Below are 20,578 nucleotides of genomic sequence, written 5' to 3'. Positions count from 1 at the left end.
TTCGACCATAAATCTATTTATTGGCTATACAGATTGTTTTTTACCTGAAATTGAAACGCTTCGCGGTTTGTTAATATTAATACTTTAATTGTGCGAAAGGATTGATCAATCTGTATAGTCAATCAAAATATAAAGAGTATACAACTAGTTGCAACTTCTTATATTTTGATTGACTATACAGATTGATCAATTCTTTCACACAATTAAAGTATTAATATTAATAAACCGCGAAACGTTCCAATTTCAGATAAAAAACAATCTGTATAGCCAATAAATAGATTTATGGTCACTTCTAACCTCACTTTCTGTCGGTACGGTAGAAAGTGAGGTTAGAAGTGACCATAAATCTATTTATTGGCTATACAGATTGTTTTTTATCTGAAATTAAAACGAAATTAGAGAAAGAATAGAATATTAACAAACCGCGAAGCGTTCCAATTTCAGGTGTAAAAAACAATCTGTATAGCTAATAAATAGATTTATGATGGAATCTAACCTCACTTTTTCAGTCGGTAAAGCAGCAAGTATTCATCACGTGGTACTTCCTTAGTTTACAGCTTTCGGGAATAAATTCAGACGGCGCTGAAAATCGTGCGTTTTTCCAGAAGAGGAGTTTGTTGAACTCCTGCTTGTCACTGCTTGTGTCACTTGTGTATTGCGTTTTCTGCTCGTCGCTGACGAGGAATTGTCCCGGTAATAACGAGCGCATATATATACAGAGGAAGGCGTGTTATGTGATATTTTATGCGTGCATTTGCGAATCGCGATAAATGGCCAACTCGCAGGACGCAATCGACTGGGAAGGTGCGCTCTTGATAAGGAACACTCCTATTAGTCCCGACTTTTTGTTTACATTACAATAGATTGCACGAAAATTCTCTCGAAAGATGTACTTCCAATTTAGGACAAATGTATCCTTGACGTTTCCTTCTCAGCTGTCGCTCATGTTTTCGTATATTGCTTTATTTTTGATACGCTTGCATCACATATCTCATTTACATCAGTAGTGCAGTAATAATGTTTGTCTTTATTCCTTTCTTTGTAAAAAAAATATATATTAAATAAAATTCAAATGAAAGTATATACTTATTAAAGCTTCAAGTTAATATCGAATATAAATAAATGAATGTAAAAAGAGCAGATTAAATAGACAAGAATTTTTTTTATACCTTACATAGAAATTGCAAGAGAATTAGTGTGCGAGACTAATGACGGATGTTGTAGATCTCAGGAAGCAGGCAAGACATCTGGAAAATGAGATTGATGCAAAGTTAGTGGCATTCAGTAAGCTTGGTATAAATACAAGTACTAGACATGTTAACGCGGATGAGATTCCTCTTTTGGATGAGGAACAGGTATTTGAGAACATGGCATCGGAGATAGAGACGCTGCTTTCCAAAGTAGGTTCTTTTCTTTCTTTCTCTCCTTTTTATGTATCTTTAAACAGTGTAAACATATTTCTATTAATCGAGTACAATTGATATAGTTACTTTTTATAAACGAGAGGATGAGCGAATTACAACCGAATGGAGCAGCTATGTTGCATACGATGCAGCGTCACAAGGAGATATTGAAAGATTATAAACTGGAATTTAACAAGATTAGAAATAATTTTATAGCTAGGAAAGACCGCGAGGATCTACTAGGCAGCGTTCGTAAAGAAATAGAGTAAGTAAAAATTGTTATAATATTATGAGTGTGATTTTGCATCGATAAAAATTAAATCACATTCGTATCTATTTCATATAGCAATTATAAAAGTGCGGGTGGATTGAATCGACGCGAAATGTACCTCAAAGAAAATCAACATATTCATAAGTAAGTCTCAATCTTGCTTTATCAATGATGCTAAATAAGATTTATATTTTATTAATATGTTATTGTTTTATATGCTTGTGTTAAACATTTTCTGCGGTATATATTACATATATATATAAATTATATTTTTTAGCTCCGATCGATTGATTAACGATCAAATAAGTATAGCTATGGAGACGCGAGATCATCTGATGTCTCAGAGACAAGCGTTCAAACGTATACGAACCAAATTCAACGATATCTCCAATCGCTTTCCAGCGGTGAATAATTTACTGCAAAGGATAAATTTACGTAAGAGAAGAGATTCCGTTATACTTGGCCTCGTCATCGGAGTTTGCACATTCTTGATGCTTCTGTATGCCTTTCATTAGACAAGATTCATAGTGATACAAAAAAAAAAAACTTCCATTATCTCCAGGTAATAATTATTTCAATGGAATATACATACGTGTAACAATCATTTCAGTGAAATATACATATACTTTAAGAGGTATTATTGAACTTAATGAACATGGGGGAATCTTAGGAATCTTATACATATATAGGGTGTGCAAAATTGTATATCACGAAAAACCAGCGTGTAAAGAAAGTGTATAGTTTTTTTATACTGAAATGCGAAAAATGAAATATGCGATATAAGTAGAACTTCAATCTATGTTTGACATGTTAAGTTAATAAATGTTAAAATATATAATCTTTGTTCTTAATTGCACTTTTTAATTACATAGATTTAGCTTATATAGATTTACCAATTCCTTTTTAAGATAGGAAGAAGATGCACAATTAAATCACGATTTACTTACATTTTTTTGATTAACTTTTTTTTTTTTAAATGAAAAACTAGGACAATTTTCAATAGACTTGCACAATTTGCAGTAAAATCATTGTATTTCATATCTGTATAAACCAATATTCTTTTTCTGCATTGTGTAACACATCTAAAAATAACAAAAAAAAGAATTGAATAGTTATTTCAACAATGTTTTCACAAAAGAGAAATTGCGTATGTTGTTGATCGATTGATTTGACAACGCAGAATAGTTATTTAACAAAAAAAAAGTTCTTAGACGCGAAAGATGGGTATTATTTCGAGTAAGAATTATTGGTTTTACGTACACAGAGACATTTATACATATGCATATATACACGCAGCACACTCGTTCTTATCATTCATGAAAAAAAAGCACAGCACGTTACAAAAGGAATAATTCACTAGAAAGCGCGACGCCTGTTTCCACGTGTACTAGATACCAGATTTATAAGTCGCGCCTGCAAAGATAGGAACTCAAGCGAGATAATTATTGTTAAAAGTATCGAATACAAAGCATTTCGTCTACGTCCTAAAGTTTTACAACTTTCAATATATACATTTCGCACTTAACTTTATCAGCATATAATCACATCGTAAAGTTTTGCTGTCGAATTTCATCTATATAGATGATTGCATCTTTGAACTGAGTTCTGAATTGAACACGATGTGATTAACATCTTCGAATCACATCTAACTCTACGTTTTTTTTTGTATTTTGTTAAAGTAATGTGATAATAATTAATATCACATGTTACAAATAATTGATAGCAGCTAAGAGAGATTTAAATTTATGATACAAATTGCATTTTCCTTTCTTTTTCTTTAATTATTGCGAAAAAATTATCATAAATCGAGAATATATAAATATTATAAATATTGTATAATCAAATGTGTTGTTTTTCTTTTTTTAATCTTCTTTGATGCAAGCAATGCAGTTATTTGTGTAGATATAAGTTTCTATATTCTTGCGAGACAAAGAACCGTGGAAACAGGTGAATGATGATGAATATCTCTTTCACTCATCAGACGCATTACGCTCTTAAGAATTAGATCACTAAAATAAGGATTCTAATCACGGATTGATTCTAACAACTGTTTCGACAGTACTCTACGCTCTAAAAGTCTGCATCTTGAAGTTCTATCATATTAGAGAAGGTGGATATATCGCGAGGCCTATATCATTACTAATTCTTCTCCGGAACTTCGCATTCGTTCGAAACTCGTCCAGACGTACAAACAGACATCTACATACATTCAGTGTACATACAGGCCGCACTGGTTACTAGTATATGCATTTGAATATAAATATATCGGCTGTATACGTTATTTCGATCTAATTCTTTTTTCTTTTTTTTTCCTCTTTTAAGGCTATTAGTTATAAATGGAGATCGTTGAGAGACGAGGCATTGTCTTAAAATAATTTCTCTAATGATGAGAAAGTATCTCATCATTAAAGTTACACTATCCATTGAAATATACAGCATCACGGAAGTATTATACATATATCTTTAAGTTTTATTTCAATACGTTTCACGAACCAATTAAAATTTTACTAACAAATATATAAATTCAAACAAGAGAAAAATATTAATTTGTATATCCAGAAAAATAAAATTCTATTTTGTGCGAAAGAATATAAATTTTACTTTCACATGCATGTATATATAAAATATATATAATACATATATATATATATATATTTATATATATTATATATAATTTATATATATATTTATATATAATATATATATATTTATATATATATATATATTTATATATAATATTATATATATATTTGTTATAAATATATTTAATATGTGCTTAAACTGATAACTTGTATTAAACTTAAGATAAATAGTTGCCCATTTACATATGGAAATGTAATTTTTCTTACGCATAGTAATACAGAAGATAAAATTGACATAGTTAATGAAAATCCACTTTAACAAATTTTTGTCACAATAATAAAATTTAAAAAAAAGAGAGAACACGTATAACTTGGCACTTGCATAGTGTGAGTCGCGTCTCTCAAGTTCTACAGAATAAGAAAAAACATAAGCACATTTACAATGTATAGTGTTTACCTCGTCTCCCTACATCTAGATAATATTAATAGTTTTGTAATTGTATGTGTGTGTCTGTGTGCAGCATTAATATTAATATTAGCAGTAATTTATAGTGATTATGGTAGCAACGGTAAAGTAGTAGTAGCACACGTGTAAAATTGCTTCTTTCCAATTGATTCAACGATCAAATAAAAAACGCTAACACGAACAAACTCAAAAAGCTATCGCGTATACATTTGTGTTTTCTTAACGAGGATCAAATCGTCTTGATATTTTCGATTAATTGATCCTGTTATTATTTTTAACTGAGTATATCTATTGGCATTGTGTTCCGATGAAAAGAATCGCTCGTCGAATGTTGCTAAAAAAATTCGCGTACATAGGGCCGGTTTCACCATCTCTGATTAACTCAATCGGTCGATTAAACTATATCCTTGTCTCTTTTTAAGAACTTAGCTGAAAAGAGACAAAGATATAGTTTAATCGGTCGATTGAGTTAATCGGAGATGGTGAAACCGGCCCATAGGCTAGTTTAAATAAATTGAATGAACGCGTCTTGAATCGTATGTTTTTAAATTTCACACTTTTCAAGCGAGAAATGCGTTCTCTATGCGTTGTCCAATTACACATCTCGTGTTTATTTTAGGGCACAGCCGAAATGAATGGAATCTGTGTTCGCCCTACTATACGTCCGCTAAAAATCTCATTGATGAAAATATTATAAGTAACGGCGACGACGTAAAAAATAAAACTTCCTCTTCTCGGCGTAACAAGGAGAGGGAAAGGGGAGGGCGCGTATGTCTATATCTAGAAAATAATAAAAGAGGGGTCTAACTACTTAGAAATCTACATTGGTATACGGCGGGTGGATGCTACAATTTTCACGATTGCATGACAAATAAGTAAGCAGCAAGTTGTAGTCTTGACTTTGTCGGTTAATTATGGAAGCGTTTGCTCGTATTCGTTAACATCGGACAGCAAAGCGGCGACTAGTAGATTCACTCTGGAATCTATTTTTCGACGCATCAAAGGTTCCAGTAATACGCCTGATAAATTCGCATTCCTCTTATTGCGTTCTCCAATAAAAGGTTTAAGAAAAAGAGGGGTTGTTCTAAAGTCGCGGCATATTAGACTCGTGCCGACAAGCTTGCTTGGTCCTATTCACGCCTCTAAAATGATTAATTAGATATTAACTCGAGAATACTGAAGGATTGAATAATTTCACATGTACGAATTATTTATGTACTTTTATGTTACACAATTATATATATAATTATATATAATTTAAGTCTTGTCGATATGATGTCTTACCCTTGATTCAACATTCAAAACGTCAATTCCTCCGTGTTTTCCGCGTCGGAGGAAAGCGCTTGACGCAAAGCTTCCATACAAGACTTTGGAATAAGCGTCCCGACAATCTTCAATCCTTCATCTGTTACAGAAAGAGAAATTAGTCGGTTTTTTTTAGGTTTTACTAGAACAATCATTATCAGGGTGTCTACTCAAATTTCGTAAAAAATTTCCCTGATCTTCCAGATATTTTCGTTTAAAATTCCAAGTAAAATAAAATTTGTAGATGCAGCTTTTTAAAATAAGTTTCTTTGCTGCATGCGCTTTCTAATGTTTTCTATTCATACGATTCCAAAGTTATCAAGTGTGCAGTTTTTCTAACATTTAATATTGATTTATTAATTGTAAAATTAATTTGGACAATAAGTGCAATATATCACTATATCTAAACATTAAAATTATATGCAAAAATAAAAGATAAATATATAAAACAAAAAATAATTTAGTATAAATGTCTTGAGAAATACTAATTTATTTAAATAAATTATTTATTAAATTATTATTTATTTATTTATTAAATAAATAAGGAGTACTAATTTATTTAAATATTATCTATTAAAAAAAATTGAACAATTTCCTATGAAACTTACATAAGATCTTGATATTTTGAAAAAATCATATTTAAAAAAAACTTAAATATTGCAAAGATATGTTAGACATATGTTTCTTAAATGCTAGATAAGAGTAAAATTATCAAAATGGCAATTTTTTAAAAAGATTCCTTGAATTCCAATCAAATTCCAGAATGTGAGAATTCCCTGATTCTTCAAGGTAAAACAAAATTCCCTGAGAATACCAGGTTTTCACATTTTTCCCAGGAGTATACACCCTGATTATGAATATTTTAATCGTCGACTTACCCGTTCGCAGCCTTACAACTTGCATCTTAGAATTATGTCCGGATCGTGCGGCGAGCACGTTCTCCACGCGGCTCCAAACGCTGAGAACCGAACCGGCTAATACATTATAGGAACGTCTTCTTAACCCCACTTCGCAATCCATGAGTCCGAGAGTGGCGTTTTTACAATTTCCGCTCCAGTACGCGTGTGAACACGTATTCACGGAAGCCTCGTACTGTTGCGTCCAGTGTGGCTCCGCCTCGTCGGCGCTAACTTTCTTATACTTCTTTTCTAATTCACCTAGAGACTCCTGTCGTAGCTGCAGTCCAGTGTTGGGCCTACAATAAATGATTTTATAGTTTCCAATAATGTCAAAGACTACGCATAAACACAATTCTATTTATATAATACAATTTAAATTATTGTAAATAGTGAAGCTTCGTGTGTGTGTGTGAATAACTATACCTATACACCATATAAAGTTGATCCTTCTTGCTCTCGGACTTTTTCTTGCCACTGTCCACCACGACTGCGAGAATGGCCGTCTGTTTGCCATTACGGATTTGATGGCTCAGGTAGAAACCCTCTTTCGTCCCGATTAATTCCGAGCACTTGTCCGTGGCTTCGGACCAACTCATGCCACGTTCAACATGAACCACGTGCAACTCCGTTGGCGCTTTGCCGGTCGCGTGTTTCCGCAGGAATCGATACAGTCGTACTCGGTGGACGTTTTCGCCCGATGTACCGAGATCGAGGATACCCATGTCGAACCGGCCGGTCTTCTTAGCCTGCGTGACGATGGCGTTGAGCGTATCGGTGAAATATTTGAACAGACGATTTTGCAGATCGACCGGCATGCCGAGGATACGATTCAGGAACTTTGACATGTTGTTGTAGTCTTTGTCAAGCGTCAGCACACCCGGCGTACTCTCGCTGTTGCAAATCAAACCGACGCCCACCAGCGCGTCCGCCACGTCTTTGAAGAAATCCCCGTGATAATCTTGAGGCGGCGGTACCAATGGCGCTTCGTACCTGAAATTATAATTTGCCGATTATTTAAATATTTTTTATTTTTATTTTTATTATATTTTATATAAATTTTATATAATTTTATATAAATATATTTTATATAAATATATTTTATATAAATTTTATGTAAGATTACATAAATATATATATTCTGCATTTCTTGCGAGATTATTATTTTGATTGATACGAACCCCATTATAGTTTTCATCGTCGCTTCTAGGGCTGTGCGACCGTATTTGTTGTCGATATTAAACTGCGAGAGATCCCGAGTCTCTGTCGCGCGACGATCACCGTGCGTTAGCGCACCCAGACTCTCTAGACGCTTCGCAACGATCGAGGCGAATCTCCTTTCTCCAGCCAAATCCGATATAAGAAATATATACTCCGGCGCGTTAACCTGATTCGATCGATGCGTTCGTCCAAACTGCTGTATCGCTCTATCCGCGCTCCACGGTAACTCGAGCGTGATATGCACACGTCGCATTTGATTCCTCGCTCGTCTGTCGCTCTGTAATGATATACCGCTGCTGGCAGCTTCGGAAATTATCGCTACAGTTTTCTCTCCATCCATAAACCTGTACGCAAGAACGATATTTATTGTTAGTTAAAAATATCTGACCGAAATAAATGAAATAACTGTAGACATATTCATAAAGATTTAACAAGTTGCGATTGTTATAAGAAATAATATCCCAAATTTCTTTACAAATCGTTAAAAGTTAAGGCTCCTGGGTGCTCACCGCAGCCATATTGGATTGTGACGTCAGAGGCGAGAAAGCACACGCTGAAAATTCTTAGATGCCATTTTTTAATGAAAAGATATTTCGATTAAACAGCACTTCAGATGGCTTTAGCACACTCTTAAAAAACCTCGAAAACTATCCTTTTCCCTTTATAATCAATCAACATCTGTAAAATGATCGAGATATCAGACTTTGACATGCGGAATGACTGCGCATGTGCAAAGACCAGACGGACTGGGCTTCATAATATTACATTTTACAGCTGTCGATTGATTATAAAGGGGAAAGGATAGTTTTCGGGGTTTTTTAAGAGTGTGCTAAAGCCATCTGAAGTGCTGTTTCATCGAAATCTTTTTTTTATTTCGAAATGGCATCTAAGAAATTTTAGCGTGTTTTCTCGCCTCTGACGTCACGATTTCGACATGGTCGGCAAGGAGCCAGGAGCCTTAATATGTAAATTAGTAGGAGTACATATATACTTATATAAGAATTTTTAACACTCGTACCTCTGCTTCTCCGTCAGATTGAGGGTTTCCAAAGGAACATCTACTTCCGATCTGGACTCGTATTGTATTGCACCATCCTCCGTTTGTACGACGCGACCTTTTCTACCCGTCATCTCCGCAACATTCTCTGGTCCACCAAGCTCGTCTATCAATTGATCTAGCGTGTTTGGTGGCAATCGCTCGCCAAGAATCTCTATTTGCGATAATAACTCTTCCTTCATACTACAAGCTCTCTCGATAGCGTCTCTAGGCGGAGCCTGATTATGGGGGACACCTCCGCCCATGGCACTAATATTGCTGCTCACCGCTGTGTCGCCATTGCGTTTATTTCTATTGCTGGATTGCTTATGCACTAGCATCGACTGGATTTTATCTTGCGTGCTCAAACGTTTCTTCGCCGGTTTCTTCTGCTTCTTGCCCTTTTTCTTTCGCCTGTCCCAAGGATCTAAAGACGTAAAAAGTAATTGTGAAATTTTGCTGCGATTACATACATGTTAAAAAAAAATCAAAATAAAGAAGAAAATAGATTACGAGATAAAAAGTTTGTGCAGAATTACCGGTATCAGAATCGCTGTCGCTGAAGAACGGATTAAAATCGGAACTGACGTTGCTCTCTTCATCGGTATGATGATCGTCTTCGCTCTCGCTACCACTTAATTTAAACTCCGAACCGGAACTATGAGCGCCGTTCCTATCCTCCTCCGAGATCTCCTCTTCTGACGACCAAGCGCGCACTTTTTTCGACGCACGCTGCGCTGCTTGCCGGATTGGTTTCCTTTTACTACCACCCGCAGAACCACCAGCACCATCCATGTCATCGTCTTCTAATTTAAGCTTTGGTGGTTCTAGACCGAGAAGGCGTTGAATGCGATTACGATCTGGTGCCGGAAAGTGTTTCTCCACTAGCGTTTGCAAAACACCTCTGTAAATGTCGAAATTATCAGTTATTAGATATCGAAATCACTAATTTATATTATACATGTGTCTACTCAATTTCCTGATTTTTTATTTTCATTAAAAATTAAATTAAAGTAAAATAAGTAGTAAAATAAGAAAATTTGTAGATGCATCTTTTTAAAATAAGGTTTCTTTATTGTGTGCGTTTTGTAATATTTCCTATTCATACGCAAGAGTGTTTCAAAAATTTTTCTAGCATTTAATATTGACTTATTATTAATTGTAAAATTAATTTAGACAATAACGATATATCACTATATCTAAACGCTAAAAATATATGCAAAAATATAAGATAAAAATATAAAACAAAAAATAATTTATTATAATAAACGTCTTAAGGAATACTAATTCATTAAAATTATTTATTAAAAATTATTATTTATTTAAATATTTATTTAAAAAATAAGGAGTACTAATTTATTAATAAATATTAAAAAATTGAACAATTTTCTATGAAACTTAAAGATCTTTGATACTAAAAATAGATCAATAAAAAAATCACATAAAATTTTAATAAAAAACTTAAATATTGTCAAGATATGATAGACATATGTTTCTTAACTGTACTAAATAATAAAATTGTTAGAGGCAATTTAAAAAAAAATTCCCTGAATCCCAATCAAATTTCCTGAGAATACCAGATTTTCAAGGTTTCTCCCAAGAGTAACTCTGATTATAATTTCTTTTCTCGTTACGTATTTGTATAAAATGTTACTGACTTTGCAGTAGACACGAAATCGCTGAGTTCACCGTCATCCCGTTCCAACTGCTCCAAGGTACGCGCCTCGCCGGTAGACTGCAGACCAATCACTACGCACTTGCCGCATTTAACAGCCTCGCGAGCCACAGACACTGCGTGCTTCACCTTTGCGGCGATACAGAGATACTTGAAAAAGCGCTGATGCGACGACCAAAATTGACCCCACATTGTCTTCTTCATACGATTCTCCGCGTCTATCAGTTCCGCCGCTTCTTGAAATCTTTGCATCGCTTCTACCCACTAGATCGAAGTGCGGATTGTGAGAATATTTCGAAAACAATCTGTAAAAGCTTATACTTTAGCACGCGATGAAACTCACCAATCGCACCGAATGATCGTAGACCTTCGTGAAATCCTTGGAAAGAGGTACCTCTTCGATCTTGAAGGCAACACCGTGGAAACTCAATTGCCGAGCTATATACATACCGCGCAGTTTCATGTCCATCGCTACGATCTCCATCGCGCCGACACCGCGCTTTTCTACGGCGGCGATGAAATCGGTAAACTCCGGGAAGGGCGTGCCTTCGCCCCACATGCCTAGTCGCACCATGTAGGCCATGTTACGAGGTTCGGAAGCGCCGGTCGCGCTGGCATAGACGACTCTAGCCTTTGGAAGTTTATTCTGTATTTCCAAGACCGTTAAACCTGCGAAAAATTTCAATTTAATTTTTTATCGATAAAATGAAGTAATTCGTGTAGATACTTTAACTTTAAACAATGTAGGTGCATCAAAGTTTATTTCTTAACCTGTCTTTGTAGGTTTTGAACTTCCGGTGGGGCACAAATTTTTCGCACGGTGACATTCGTCGAAAATTATCAGACCGTCGAAATCTTCACCGCACCATTGCAACAGCTGCTTCAACCGGCTCTTGTATTTCCCACCACTCTGTGACGATTCGCCAATTAATGCAGAGTATGTGCTGAAGATCACGCCTTTTTTCACATTGCCATTTACAGCTGATGAGATTTTCGCATATTTGAATTTATTCAGGGCATGTACCTGCAAATAGTTTTATTCATTGTAATTGTGTTTTATATTACTTGTCTGTAAACGTGTTTAATAAAATTAAAATATATGTAATATTGATTGCAGAAGACAAAATTAGAACTTTAACTATCAATAATATTTTTAACGATATACATATATTATATTGAACATAATTTGAAACAAAAAGAAGATACATACTTCGATTTTAGATGCACCTATATCCTTTAAATCGCGTTCGGCGTCGTATTTGAGATCATTCGACACTGATACCCAAATGGCACGTTTTCGGCTTTTCAAATAATTCTCATATATTATGCCGGCTATAGTTCTGCCTTTGCCGACACCCGCACCGTCGCCGATGAGAAATCCGGCACGTGTACCATCGGGTAGCAGATGCTCGTGCTGTTGAGAAGTGTACGTGATAGATTCGAGTTGAAGCGCAGATAGCGCGCCGGATCGTATCGATTCCTCTGGTATAGATACTTTGTACCAAACATCTGTTGGCTCGACGCTCGACAAGGATGCTGTTTCGACAACCGGATCCGGATGCTTTCGTCCGAGCTTGACTGTTAATTATTAGAGATTTTAATTGAAAGAAAGCTGTGAAAAAAGAAAAATATGATAAACATTAATACATACGTTTCGTCGGCATATAGTCTGCATAAGTCTCAGCGACACCCATATCTTCATCATCTACTTCTTCCTCTTCCGGTATATTTGGTTGCATCATTTTTGTTGGATCACCTGAATTCATCCACATCTGTGATACAGTCTTTCCTATAATAAAATTACAAATAGTATGAATTTGCTTCTTGAATTATGCTTTTTTATAACAGCCGAGCATTTTTATCAGCATATTGTAAATACCTGAAAGGCCTGACCAATTGGGATTAATTCCGCTTTGATTAAGCAGCTGAATGAATGGATTCATTCCCATGTTCATCCCAGGCATACCCATAAAGCTGCCCATTAAAGCATTCATATCCATGTCTAAGGAATAATTAGTACGAATATATAAATGATATTATTGCAATTTTAATTAGCTATTAATTCATTTATCACAAAAATATATTTATAAATACAATATTCACATTTCGTGAATATACATCTAATCCCTCAATATATTATTTTTATAATAAAATATAATAGACACAAAAAAAATTATCTTATTTAACACGCAGAATAGTAATTAAAGTCAGAATAACATAAAATAAATATTATATTAAGAAAACTTGATAATTTATGTCAGTCATGTATGTACACAGGTGATATTCATACATACTTTTACGCAAAACAAAGTCTTTAAAAATTAAGTCATGAGAAGAAAATTTATTTTCATGTAAAATTTTTCATCTCGGTTAATATAATAAAATGATTTTAAAGTTTAAAAGTAAACTTACTTGGTTGAAGAAAAGCAGCAGGGTTAAATCCTGCGAGAGAAGCTAATCCTGGTGGGAAACCACCATATCCACCAGCTGCTAATTGATTAAGTTGATTCATTTGGTTTGAGTTCATAAAACCTGGCGGATTGCCTTGAGAACCTCCTACACGCACCATTTCATAACCTGGTGTTGCAGTCTTTGTTACTAATCCTCCAGGAATTTTGTTGCCAAATTTTTGGTTTAATTCTAAAAATAATTTTTAGAAAAGATAGGTAATATTGAAATAATAGAAAACCTAATAAAAAATCTGCCTTTAAATATTATATATAATTTACCAGTTAATGCCCCTTGTGTTTTTTCCAAAGGACTTGCTGGCAAATCTGTAGGCTTTTCATCTTTGATATTAGCAATTCCAGCGGCGGTTGCAAGATCTTTACCTCCACCTAAATGTTTTAAAACATTTCTTAATTTGTGTAAAAAATAGCAACTTGTATAAAATGCTAAGTCTTTGACAAATTTTATTACATTAAAGTATATATATGTATGTGTGTGTGTGTGTGTATATATATGTTTATAATTTACCAGGTACTTCAATTTTATCAGGATCTTCTTCATCATCAAAGTCACTCCCGCTAGTATCATCACTCACTCCATCGTCGTACTTTTTTGTTGCCTACAAAAATATATATTACGATCAACAGATATCATTTGATAAATCGTAAAAGCAAATATCAAATCAGACGCAATGTTAAATTAAAAGCATCTATAAAGCACTCTATAATCTATCTGCAATCACAGGAAATATTTAATCATCTCAATTAAAAATGTATGGTCTGCAATTTAGACATAAAAAAAAAAACTCAAAATGAAGAATAAATACATATATAAGAATAATTAAAAATTGTTTCTCAAGTAACATTTTTTGTCAAGCATGCGTCATATATAAATGTATAAATTTAAAGTAATAAAATATCTCTCAAATTTATTATAATGCAATATCATTTACAATTCCGATAGCGTGATAGCTCGACGGAACGCGCTTGTTCGGCGCGAAAGAACAAAAAAAAGGGCATGTCTTACAAGCCTTTAGGTTAGTCTATATAGACGAAGCAAACAAGATACGCGCTAATCCTTGATAGGAGAGAAGCGCGTGCCCTTTCATCGTACTCTTTAAAAATATATCTCCGTCTCTCTCTCTCTCTCCCTATCTTTACATTTTTTATTTCGACCTTTGTGCATCGAGAATAAAAACCCACCATGACAAACGAAGTATGTTGCGAGGATCTCGTATGCGTATATCTCGTCACGACGTGCGCCGGTGCTAGGGCGACAGAGACAAGGACAGTTCCTTAGAGCGCGTGGACACGCTACTGGTATTCCTGGAATCGGGATACGCGGGCCCCCGCGAGGCGATTTTTTTCGGCCCGATCGGAGGAGGATCGAGAAGCAGCGCGTGTCGCATCAAGCTAGAAACATCGCCGGCGGTGACGATCCCCAGGAGTTGGCGACGATGCGTCCTACGCGAGCTGCGAGACCGACGTTGACACGAGCCGGGCCATCTCACGCGACCGTCGTCGATAAGGGAGCGCGCGATTCACGTCGTGAGCGCGTTCGCTCGGCTGCCGCCATATTGGTCCCCCCTCTTCCGCTCCTCCCCCCCACCCACGCGACCAACGAGAGTACAAAAACACACGCGCCCGCTCGGGTGACGTTTCGCGCCGCCGCCGCGGAGCGGCGCTGTCGGCCGGACGACGCGCTGTTGCCGGATGTCCGGCGAATATAAGGGCAGATTCGTAGGGCGCGCGGCGAGCCAAAAAATTGCCGCGTTTTCGCGACGTTTGATCGCCGCCGATCAGCGCGAGATTCGTTTTTTCGCGCCGCCCCCGCCCCGTTCGGTTTTCTCCTCGCTCGGCGAGGAGAAAAAAAGCCGGGAACGTCATCGGAGATCCGAGTTTCCGTAATTGAATGCTCTTTCGATGTCACCCTCCCTCCCGCACCCGCGGAATTTTTAAACAAGATAGGAAGGAACCCCGGAGTTCCGGAAGTTTGCGATCAACACGTTTCTTTTTTCAATAATCGCAAATAATCGCGATAATATAATATAAGGCGAATTTATACGAGAATGTAAGGTCGTTGCGAAATGAAAAATGCAATTTTTTCGGACTCGTGAGTTATTCATCAACGTGGTTTACTCAACGTTGTGTATACGTACCATTTTTTAAGCGCACGAATCCAAAATCTAAGACGTCTTTAGCACCGCGATAATAAAGCGATGTGTAAAATCGTCGATGCGATGAGTGAAAGGTCGAGCGGCGATTAAAGTTAGTTTTTCTTTCCTCGATGATGTTTTTCACGCTCACTTGTTTGTTCACACTCGCATGTATCCACGATCGCAATGCGACTGCAGCACCAGACGACGTACGAAGCTGCCTCTATACAGTCATCGACAAGATGCTATCAAAGATGGCTAACCGCATGAGAATTCTCGCGCTCTCTGTCGGTCAGAACGAGAAACGATAATTCAATCATGCATGAATTATATTACATATGTCAATAAATGTATTTGTTGTATTTATTTTATTTTATTCCCAATAAAAAAAAAATATATATATATTGTATATAAAATTTGTTTACATTTATTCAAAACACAAAAAATTAATAATAATTATATTAATTAATTTATGCCACGAAATATTAAACAATAATAAGAAAAATACTTTTATCCACTGTTGCAGATAGTATATATAAACGTAAGATATATTAGGACGATTATAAATTGTAAAATTGTTATCGCATTTTAGGCTAAACCACGTATTACATCGAATAATCGAGAAGAAATTGTTAACGCTCTCTTTATTATTCTAGATCGATAATATCAGCGTTCATTATCCACCGAGCTCGTTTAATTAAAACCGCGAAACCCGATTCACGGCGGTCTTTAGCAAAGCGATATCGCGTATCACGTAATATTACGTAATCCCGGGTTACATATGAGAAATGGCGACGGATGTCGTAAATTTGGCAACGTCGCCGCCTGCGTGCGGCGCTGATCGTTAGATGATTTAAAGTATTCGCGCTAAAAAGAAAAGAACCCGGCGTCGAGCGGAATTGGCGCGAACGCCCGTTAGAAGCGTTCGATCGCGCATTTCGGCGTCGCCGATCGAAATCCGGCATTTGCGGTCGCTTCGGCGATCAAAGCATCTCGCGAATACGTGGCTCAGGGCGACGCGATCGCCGATAAATTCGTCTAAAAAATAATAACGTTGACGCTCGAGAGTGCGGCAATCGATCGGCGAGCGGTGCTCCGATTAGCAGCCAGCTGTACGCGCATGCGCGCTCCCGCGCATGCGCGAGTCGCCGCCTGCGCCGCCTCGCGGTCGTCGCGCGAACTACTATGTCGCGCGATAATTTCGCGTCATATTCCGAAAGATCATATGCGGATAAAAGAGCATTATAATTTCCGCCGCGTCTGATTGGACGTCGACGGTTGCTTGCAATATGGCGGCACATCCGGCGCGTAGCTTGCTTGTATTAATTTAGACGTCTTCCTGTAGAGAGAAAGAAATTATAATCTGAATTCCTCGGCTACGCGGCTTGTCGTTGGTAAAAGTAAGAGGAAGCGGCTCCGCGAGGCCGACATTCGCACGTCGACGAGACGAGACGCGTCGCGAGTTTTTATCGCCTCGCTTCGCCGTAGCTGCCAACCGTTAACTGCTGCCGTTTTCGCTGCCATCCGTCCGAGACTCGGACAGTGATTTATCATGTACAGAACGACCCGGGCGTCGTCCCACCGTGTGGGAAACCGCGCGGAGAACGTCGTCAAAGGTAAGGATACGTCGGGCTTGGACATTTTCACTCAGCATTTCGCACCGGTTCGCTGGTAGGTTATGTTTCGATGGCCCGATCTATCTCCTTCCTCTCTCGCTCTTGCTCCATTTTGAACGCTGTCGTAGAGACGCCCCCGCGACTTTATGTCCCTCGACGCCTCTCGACTTTCCATCGCGACGTCTCTCCTTTCCGAGACGCCTCGAGCCTAGTTTCTTAAACGCGAGACGGTTGTTTCTATTGTCGGATTGTTCCGTCGACGATGGTCTTCGTTAAGCTGCAGTTCGCGATTTTCGCTAGAACCTAGGCTAGAGCACTTGGGTTAGGCTCTAATTTAATATGGAGTATGATGGTCGAAGTCAGTTGGCAATTTGTGTAGAAATGCGAGATTTTTTATGGATTTGTGATTTTTCTTTTTTTTTTTTAGAATTTTCACAATCTTAAAATTATACAACTTTGTTATACAACTTTTATTTTTTTATATACAATTTTATTTTTGTTAAATTAGCAATTGTATTTGTATATATTTAGTGGCTTACATTAATACATATTAATATTTGTATTTTAATATTATTTGTATATAATAATACATAGCAATGTTTTATATACATATTTTACATAGTTATTTAATAATATAATATATATTATACATTGCGTTCTCAATTTAAAAAAAAAAATAATATAAATAATGGTTTACACAGGAAGGCGGAAACATGATCTAGAAAAAAATGTAACAAAGACTGTATCTTTGCCTGTGCAAAGTGAAGATGTAAACTCACCTGTGAAAAAAGAGAGTAAATTATTTGACATTGACAGTAAAACTGTGTCAGATTGGTTTAATGTAATTAAACCACAATCGATATTGGAAACACATAAAACCTCTACAAACACAATTCATTCTTATCAAGTAAGTATTGTGCGCTAAAATCTATATATCTTTTAAATATAATTGCATTTTTATAAATATGCATGTAAATATATAACGGTTACTGTGAAATCACTGCAGCATTATTTTATTTGCTTCAGAATTCAAATATGGAAGTTACGAAGGGGAAATGTTCCAAGTCACTTACCCATTATTTTTTTGGAAATGCGCAAGTTTCAACCTGTGAAAATGCAAAAAATAAGGTTATCTCTGATGTAGAACAATTCAAAACTGATGGTATAAATCATATAAATCTCCATATCATATTTGGTTATTCTCTTTTTAATCCAATTTATGATATATAAAAACTTTTATCTTAGAAACACCGGTGGCTGTTCCAATTCATGGGCCATCTACACCGCATAGAATAAATATGCCATCGGAAGATTTAAATGAAAAAGCTACAATTACTACCAACGAAAAGCAATCTGTGATTACATTACTTAGCCCATTGCAAGTTATAAAAAAACCTGCCTCACGTGGACGTAAAAAAGAAGTGTCCAATCAATCCAATCATCGTTCACTCAAGCCGCGGGGCACTGAAACAAATCATTCGATTACTGACTACTTTCCAGTACGTCGTAGTGTCAGAAAAAGCAAGAAGGTTGTATTAGAGGAGAAACAACGTGATTTAGAAAATAAAGTACTTTGTCAAGTAGAGGAAGGCTTAGAGGTAAGAATCTGTATAAAGAATTTTTATCAAATAATTCTGCAAATATGTTACAATTTATTTCCTATTACAGGCGAGATGTTTTCCGGGTAAAGGTCGTGGTGTCGTAACAACGCGAGAATTTGCTAAAGGCGAATTTGTAGTTGAATATATCGGCGAACTGATTAATCAGGGGAAAGCGAAAGAGCTTGAACAAATATACGCGCAAGATCAAAACACTGGATGCTACATGTATTACTTTCAACATCGTAATCAGCAGTATTGGTAAGAAAATTTTTAGATTTCGATGAAATAATTATTCTTTATGCGAAAATATTGTATAATAATTTTAATTAAAATAGAAAAAGCACAAATGTTATGATATATATATAATTTTCAGTGTCGACGCTACAGCAGAGAGTGATAAATTGGGCCGATTGGTCAACCATTCGCGAAACGGCAATTTGGTTGCGCGAATCGTCGAAGTCAGTTCGACACCGCATCTTGTACTTACAGCGAAAGAAGATATACCGATAGGTGTGGAGATTTCATACGACTACGGAGATCGAAGTCGCGAATCTATTCGTAATCATCCATGGTTGGCATTATAGCACTTTCTATTTCATTATTTATACAACATTACATTGTAAAAGAAATATTCTTATTTATGTTCCTCCTATGAAGGAATTTTATATATAGACTATGTATATGCTGAATTGTGTACAAATTGTGTCTTCAAAAACAAAATTGCAGCGTAGGAATTGGATATGCAATTTTGCAAAATGCTTTTAAGCTAGTGAATTCCAAATACTTCTTTTTACACTTTACGAAATTAATTTGCTTGAATGTAAAGAAGGAGTTATAATAATTGTTAATAATTTAGCTCATCTTACATCAAAAATGAAAAATGATGATATTTGATCATTGTAATGAGCTTCCTCAATGCATAATATATCATCAGACCAAATTCTTATTGTTATCAGATTTGATTAATGGTTTTTAAAAGTATATATTTTTGTTGTCATTCAATGTTTAACATAAAACAGTATTACCAATTAAATTGGAAATTTCGTATTTGCTCTTTAAATTATAATGAATTATGACAAAGTGCTTCATCTAGTTCCTGGTTGAAGCATTTGTGATATGGTGTGTGTATGTGTGTGTGTATGAATATATGTTCTCCGCTTTTCTCTTAAAAAAAAAAAAAAAAAAAAAAAAAAAAGAAAGTATATATATAATCAATATAACTATTAAAAAAAAAGATTTTTGTTGAGATATTTACGCAACACACAAGCTTTGAATTCTTGCAAGTTCTTCACTGCCACATATTTAGATGTGAGAATGTTCCCTAAGACAATTATACAATAATGACATGTATGAATAATATTTCTCAATCGTATATATTTTTTTTTAATGAAGGGACTAGATAATAGGGATGCTATCGTTTCATCATCGACTATTTATGACATAAATATGCGTTATTATTTAATAATACGATATTGCTCGTGTACTTTTACATTATTGTTATCAGTAAGCAGCTATTCTACTTTTAAATCCATAATAATTTGAAAACAGATACACACATATATATAATATATACACACAGAAAAAGAGAGAGAAAGAGAAGAAATAGTTTTTAGTAAAAATTTTTTAATTTGTCTATCATATTCATTGCACTTATTTGTTATAGATCAGAATTTTTGTCATTTCGCACATATACAAAAAATACATACATATATATTGTTTATTTATAATCATAACATTTGTACATATAATAGTGTTATATTCATATTTATTTTTTCTTAGATTTATATGCGCAACTCTTTTTAGAATATGTTCAAGTTTAGTATTTTTTCAAAAGTGACTATATTCATGATACTTTGCTGTTTAATCAAAAATTGCTATTTGTTCTGTTCTATAAAAAATGCAT

The 20,578-nt window shown here is 35.5% G+C and overlaps 3 protein-coding genes across 6 annotated transcripts; 2 read left to right on the top strand and 1 right to left on the bottom strand.

Moving 5' to 3' along the window:
• The first annotated feature begins 578 nt into the window (after positions 1 to 578).
• Positions 579 to 2,488, top strand: Gos28 (golgi SNAP receptor complex member Gos28). 2 transcript variants are annotated; one of them, XM_083041658.1, is made up of 5 exons: positions 579 to 804; positions 1,179 to 1,400; positions 1,487 to 1,668; positions 1,750 to 1,818; positions 1,952 to 2,488. In XM_083041658.1, the coding sequence occupies exons 2-5, from the start codon at positions 1,209 to 1,211 to the stop codon at positions 2,187 to 2,189; spliced, it is 681 nt and encodes a 226-aa protein (XP_082897784.1). In that variant the 5' UTR covers positions 579 to 804; positions 1,179 to 1,208; the 3' UTR covers positions 2,190 to 2,488. The 2 variants fall into 2 exon arrangements, with proteins under 2 accessions (XP_082897784.1, XP_082897783.1); XM_083041657.1 differs by having other exon boundaries at positions 581 to 804; positions 1,225 to 1,400; positions 1,952 to 2,487.
• A 1,933-nt stretch (positions 2,489 to 4,421) lies between these two features.
• Sno (Protein strawberry notch) lies at positions 4,422 to 15,632 on the bottom strand. 2 transcript variants are annotated; one of them, XM_083041656.1, is made up of 17 exons: positions 15,462 to 15,632; positions 13,832 to 13,922; positions 13,585 to 13,692; positions 13,268 to 13,495; positions 12,735 to 12,857; positions 12,507 to 12,644; positions 12,066 to 12,433; positions 11,627 to 11,879; positions 11,199 to 11,524; positions 10,839 to 11,119; positions 9,720 to 10,084; positions 9,163 to 9,607; positions 8,105 to 8,488; positions 7,350 to 7,916; positions 6,906 to 7,222; positions 6,007 to 6,127; positions 4,422 to 5,864 (listed from the first exon to the last, which is right to left on the bottom strand). In XM_083041656.1, exons 1-16 carry the CDS (start codon positions 15,462 to 15,464, stop codon positions 6,021 to 6,023), a joined length of 4,104 nt encoding a protein of 1,367 aa, XP_082897782.1. In that variant the 5' UTR covers positions 15,465 to 15,632; the 3' UTR covers positions 4,422 to 5,864; positions 6,007 to 6,020. The 2 variants fall into 2 exon arrangements, with proteins under 2 accessions (XP_082897782.1, XP_082897781.1); XM_083041655.1 differs by lacking the exon at positions 15,462 to 15,632 and adding an exon at positions 14,506 to 14,893.
• Positions 15,633 to 16,749: 1,117 nt separating this feature from the next.
• Positions 16,750 to 19,874, top strand: Set8 (SET domain containing 8). Of its 2 annotated transcripts, none has more exons than XM_083042532.1 (6): positions 16,750 to 17,074; positions 17,776 to 17,981; positions 18,101 to 18,236; positions 18,320 to 18,672; positions 18,743 to 18,933; positions 19,049 to 19,874. In XM_083042532.1, the coding sequence occupies exons 1-6, from the start codon at positions 17,011 to 17,013 to the stop codon at positions 19,257 to 19,259; spliced, it is 1,161 nt and encodes a 386-aa protein (XP_082898658.1). In that variant the 5' UTR covers positions 16,750 to 17,010; the 3' UTR covers positions 19,260 to 19,874. The 2 variants fall into 2 exon arrangements, with proteins under 2 accessions (XP_082898658.1, XP_082898659.1); XM_083042533.1 differs by lacking the exon at positions 16,750 to 17,074 and adding an exon at positions 17,133 to 17,432.
• The last annotated feature ends 704 nt before the right edge of the window (positions 19,875 to 20,578 follow it).

The sequence above is a fragment of the Prenolepis imparis genome, unplaced genomic scaffold (genome assembly GCF_030444845.1).
Source record: "Prenolepis imparis isolate NDT839.2.m4 unplaced genomic scaffold, iyPreImpa1.0 SCAF_7, whole genome shotgun sequence".
NCBI lineage: Eukaryota > Metazoa > Arthropoda > Insecta > Hymenoptera > Formicidae > Prenolepis > Prenolepis imparis.
Note: the sequence above shows the minus strand (reverse complement) of the source record. Positions and strands in the feature narration are given on the sequence as shown.